Source organism: Manacus vitellinus, unplaced genomic scaffold (assembly GCF_001715985.3).
Source record: "Manacus vitellinus isolate BGI_N305 unplaced genomic scaffold, ASM171598v3 scaffold_84_pilon, whole genome shotgun sequence".
Classification (NCBI taxonomy): domain Eukaryota; kingdom Metazoa; phylum Chordata; class Aves; order Passeriformes; family Pipridae; genus Manacus; species Manacus vitellinus.
The window spans coordinates 177,176-182,615 of NW_021940840.1; the positions used below are offsets into that span (position 1 = coordinate 177,176).

At 59.6% G+C, this 5,440-nt stretch overlaps 1 protein-coding gene across 1 annotated transcript in view; it reads left to right on the forward strand.

Annotated features, from left to right (window-relative positions):
* The first annotated feature begins 1,655 nt into the window (after positions 1-1,655).
* The window catches only part of CABP7 (calcium binding protein 7), a 6,073-nt gene continuing 2,288 nt past the window's right edge, over positions 1,656-5,440 (forward strand). Inside the window, exons 1-3 of the mRNA XM_029964917.1 lie at positions 1,656-1,674; positions 3,144-3,287; positions 4,741-4,853. Coding sequence (XP_029820777.1) covers positions 1,656-1,674; positions 3,144-3,287; positions 4,741-4,853 — 276 coding nt within the window. The remainder of the gene's footprint in view (positions 1,675-3,143; positions 3,288-4,740; positions 4,854-5,440) is intronic.

Genomic DNA, 5,440 nt, shown 5'->3' on the forward strand with positions numbered 1-5,440 from the left:
TGTGTGTGCACATGTACAGCCCCATTGCAGGGGGCGTGTGTGTGTGTGTGCATCACTGTGTGTGTGTGTGCATCACTGTGTGTGTGTGTGCATCACTGTGTGTGTGTGTGTGTCACTGTGTGCGTGTGTGTTTGCGTGTGTCAATGTGTGTGTGTGTGTGTGCACGTACAGCGTCACAGCAGGATGAGTTTGTACACACAGCCCTGCTGCAGAGAGGGGTGTCTGTGTGCCTGTGTGTCTGTGTGTCCATGTGTGTGTGTTTTTGTGCACAAGAACAGCGTCTCTGCAGCGTGGTTGTGTGTGTGTGTGCGCGTTCACAAACACATCCGTGCAAGGTGTTGGGGGGTTGTGCACATACAGGTACAGCAGCACTGCAAGGGGATGTGGGGCAAAGCACAGCACCGGTTGTGAGTGCACCCCTGAGTGTGTGTGAACACACACAGGCACAGAGCTGGTTGTGAGTGCACCTGTGTGTGTGTGTGTGTGTGTGAACAGGCACAAGCACAGCACTGCCAGGAGTGTGTCTGTGCACACACCAGCACAGCAGCACTGCAAGGGGGGTGTGTCTGGTGCATGTCTGTGCACGAGCACACCCCTGCAAGGTGTCTGTGTGTGTGTGTGTGTGTGCACACCCCTGCAAGGTGTCTGTGTGTTTGCACTCACAGCCACGTCACTGCAATGTTTTCGTGCACACACACACAGGTACAGCATCACTGTGAGGTGGTTCTGCTTTGCACCCATGTGTGTGCACACACAGGAACAGTGTTAGTGCAAGGGGGGTGTGTGGGGGTGTGTGGGTGTGTGTGGGTGTGCACACAAGTACACCCTTGCAAGGGGTTGGGGGGTGTGTGCACAAGTATGGCATCATTACAAGGGGGGGTGTGTGTACAAGTACAGCCTTGAAAGGGGTGTGTGTGTGTTTGCACACACAGGTACACCCCTGCAAGGCGCTGGTGTGTGCACACACACAGGTACAGCATCACCACATGGGCTGTGTCCGTGTGTCCGTCTGTGCAACCACAGGTCCAGTGTCACCACCAGTTGTGTCCCAGCCCTGCTGCAGAGCAGTCTGTGTGTTCACACTCTGCTGTCTGTGTGTGTTCACACTGTGTGGGTGTGCTCACGTTGCTGTCTGTGTGTGTTCACACTGTGCTGTCTGTGTGTGGGCTCACACTGGTGTCTGTGTGTGTGTTCACACTCTGTGTGTGATCACACTTCGTGGGCTCACACTGGTGTCTGTGTGTGTGTTCACACTGGTGTCTGTGTGTGTGTTCACACTCTGCTGTCTGCATGTCTTCATAGTGTGCTCACGCTCCGTGTGAGTGTGTGTGTTCACACCGTCTGTGCACTCACACCCTGCTGTCTGTGTGTGTTCACAATCTGTGTGTGTTCACACCCTGCTGTCTGTGTGTGCTCACCCTGCTGTCTGTGTGTGTTCACACTCTGTGTGTGTGTTCACACTCTGTGTGCTCACACCCTGCTGTCTGTGTGTGCTCACACTGCTGTCTGTGTGTGCTCACACCCTGCTGTCTGTGTGGTCACGCTCCCCACGTGCCCCAGGATGCCGTGGTGCCTCACTCAGCCCCGTGTGACACCCATGGGTGCTGCTGTCACCAGGGTGTCCCCGTGGGGTGTCCCCCCAGTGCCCACCCGCGATGCCACGCGAGCCCCAAGGTGACCTCACGAGGTGCCAGACGTGCTGCCACCCGCTGCCCCCTGCCCCTCTCCCCCACAGCCTGGGGGACGTTGGGGACACCCAGACACCCCTCGTGGCTTCCCGCGGGGGCAGGAGGGGCTGCTGGCTCAGTGGGGAGGGTCGGGGTGCCCCAGCTGGGGCCACGGTTTGGCCACTGCTGGGACATGTCCTTGCCCCAACACCCCGAACCGTCTGACAAGGAGCCTCCTTTGAGCTCTTTGGGATGAGCATCCTGGAAGGATGAATTTGGGGGGTGCCTGGAGCAGAGCGGGGCTGCCCAGGAGCATCCCCTGCCTGGGCAGGGACACCGACCACGGAGGAGATCAGCCGTCACAGACAGGCCAAAAAACCCCTAAAACTCCCCCAAAACCCCTCAGAAGATGTCACTGATGTGCCACCATCCGGGCAGGGATGTCCCCAAGTGCTGGGGGTTGGTAATGTGACACGACGTGGGGTTTTCTTCCCAAAACCAAAGTTCTCAGCCCATTTCTCCTGCTGGGATCCTTCTACATAAATCCCTCTGGCAGCTGGCACAGAGAAGGAACAGGCACCAACATCCCTACCCAGCTTCCTGCTGTTCCCAGTACAAATTCCCTGGTCCTTCTTTTCCGTAAGCTTTGTTCCAGCTCCACATATCCCCCGAAACAGAGCAAAGCCCAGAGAACAGCAGGAGGTGGGATGGAGCCTGTGGGAACACCCTGTGCCTTAGTGTCCCCACTGCCCTCTGAGCCTGGCACAGCAGGGATCCTCCTCCACATCCCGAGGGTTTGTTTGGAGGCAGAACCCCCCAAATCCTCCCAGTTTCTCCCCACTTCTATCCCATCCTCCTCTGCACAGGAAAAGGCTGAACACTGCGGCAATTCCGGCAAGATTTGGGATTTTTTGGGGTGTGAAGTGCAGCACAGCTCCGGCATCAAGCCCCGGATGCCAGGATGGGGGCAAAGTCCCACTCTGGGACTGTGGGGTGGGGCACAGTTCCAGCCCATAATCCCAGAATGGGGCCACAGTCCCACTCTGTGATCCTGGAACACCCCAGGAGGTGCTGGCACACCCCGAGCCCGGATCCTCAGGGATGCTCCCAGCTGGATGCTGCAGCACTGTGGGGGTCCCCCCACCTGCAGCCCCCACCTGGTGCCATCCCAAGCTCAGGCACATCCAAGGAATGTGTTTTGGGGGTGGAATGCTGGATTTTTGGCTGCAGAAGGCCTGGCAGTGACAAGGACAGGGTGGGTGACGCGAGTGGGTGACTGGAACTGGAGCAAAGATTTGGGGTCTGTGGGGTCCCCGTGGGGGGGTCAGGCCCTTCTGGGGGGGTTGTGGGGGCGTGTGCTGCCCTGTCCCCTGTGTGGGGACACCCAGGAGGGCTGGAGGGGTGGGTGGGATGCCCGGGGGATCTGTGGGTGCTGGGGGGGGTGTGCAGCCGGACTCATCCCCGCTCCCCCCGCAGAGATCCGGGAAGCCTTCAAGGTGTTCGACCGGGATGGCAACGGGTTCATCTCCAAGCAGGAGCTGGGCACGGCCATGCGCTCCCTGGGCTACATGCCCAACGAGGTGGAGCTGGAGGTCATCATCCAGCGCCTCGACATGGACGGTAGGACCTGAGTGGGCACAGGGTGGGCACAGGGTGGGCACAGGGACGGGACCCCTGGCCCCCGCTCCGGTGGAACTCCTGGTTCTCCCCATTCCCACCCCACTGGGTGCTGCTGGACCCTACACGGGATGTGGGATGAGCCTGCTCCAGGCGTGATCCTCATTCCAGAGCTTCCTGCTCATCCATCATCACCATCCTCACCACGCAGCTTCACCTGGGAGGATTTAATGATCCTGGGGTGCTTGTGGGGTCACTGAGCCTGCTGGAATCGTGGTGCTGAGGCTGGATCCTGCACCCTGGGCTGGATCCTGCACCCTGGGCTGTGTCCTCAGCGTGCCCCTCGAGCACTCGCTGCCACCATCACCCTGTCCCTGCCCGTGTCCCTCCCGAGCCCGTCAGGACCTCAAAGAGCTCCTTAATTTATTGCTTTTCCTTTTCCCCCCATTTAAAAGCCTTTCTGGCAGCGCTGCCAAGGCTCCTCTTCCCCTCGTTACTCGTCGTTAGTGCTGCCCTGACAGCCCCACACCAGAGTCCCCACGGCCACAGGACATGGCAGCACCCCCTGGGGACACGGCCACCACCACAGGGGACATGGCCACCACCACGGGGCACACGGCCACCACGGGGGCACAGCTGGAACTGAGATCCCAGCTGGTGTTTGCAGTCCTGGACCGTGTTGATTTTCCCCATCCAGAACTGGGGGGCTCCAGCTGACGTTGGGTGTCCCCAGGTCACATTGGACAGGACCCAGATGGCACTGGGGGTCCTCAGGTGGTTTTGGGGGGTCCCCATCCAGCACTGGGGGCTCCAGCCAGTGTTGGCAGCCCCAGCTGGTGTCAGGGACCCTAAATTTTGCTGGAGGTCCCCACCCAGTGTCGGGGTCCCTGGTTGGTTTTGGGGGTCCCCAGACAGCAGTGACAGTCCCCAGCTGGCACTGGGAGGCCTCCGGATGGTATTGGGGTCCCGCCTGGAATTGGGGTCTGGGATGATGTTGGGCTTCCCCAGCCAGCTCTGGGAGGGGGGCAGTCAACATTTGGGGTCCCCAGCTCACACTGGGGGGGTCCAGTGTGAGTCCCAGTCACACTGGGGGTCCTCAGCTGGGGACCAACTTTACTGGAGGTTCCCAGTTGGTCTCGGGAGTCCCTGTTGTGGGGTCCTGGCAGGTACTGGGGGTCCTCAGCCAGTTTGGGGGGCCTGGCTGGTGAAGTCCAAGGTTTCTTAACACCAGCTGCTGCTCCAGGTGGACATCTGGGGGGATCTGGGTTCTGCCTGAGCCCCCCAAGGATCAGGGTCCCCCCAGGCTGCCCCAGGGAGGGTCCCCAGGCAGCGCCAAGCCCTGGTGTGAGGTCTTCCCAAAAAACACCATGGCTTGGAGCAGGACCCCCATGGGGTAGGGGTATCTGAGCATCCCCGAGTCCAGGTAGGGTGTCACATGTGTCCCTGTGTCCCACAGGCGATGGGCAGGTGGACTTTGAGGAGTTTGTGACGTTACTGGGGCCCAAACTGTCCACCTCGGGCATCCCGGAGAAGTTCCACGGCACCGACTTCGACACCGTGTTCTGGAAGGTACAAACACCCCCCACCCCCGGGGGCAGCGCCCCAGAACCCCCACCCAGAGCTCCGGGGGGCTCCAGGAAAGGGGCAGGGCTGGGGCTGGGGTCGGGCTCAAGGTGGGATTGGGGTTGGGGTGGAATTAGGGTGAGGGTGAAGGTCAGGATCAGGCTCTGGGGCAGGGTCAAGTTTAATGTTGGTTTAAGAATCAGGATTAGGGTTAGGGTTAGGGTCCAGCTCAGGCTCCAGCTTAGGTTTAAGTGTCAGGGTCAGCACTGGTTTAAGGGGTCAGGGTTAGGGTTGGGTCAGATTTGGGGTCAGGGTCGGGTTTAGGATGAGGGTTAGGGTTGGAGACAGGGTTAGGATCACGTTTAGGGTCAGAGCCAGGGTTAGGATCAGGGTTAAGGTCAGGTTTAGAGTTGGAGTCAGGACTAGGGACAGGTTTAAGATTGATATCATGGTCAGGGTCAGGCTTAGGGTTGGGGTTAGGCTGAGGGTCACGCTCAGGTTCAGACTCCAGTTTAGGGTTAGTGCAATCACTAGGATCAGGGTCAGGATCAGGGTCAGAGTCAGGATCAGTATCAGAGTGCATCAATCTCAGC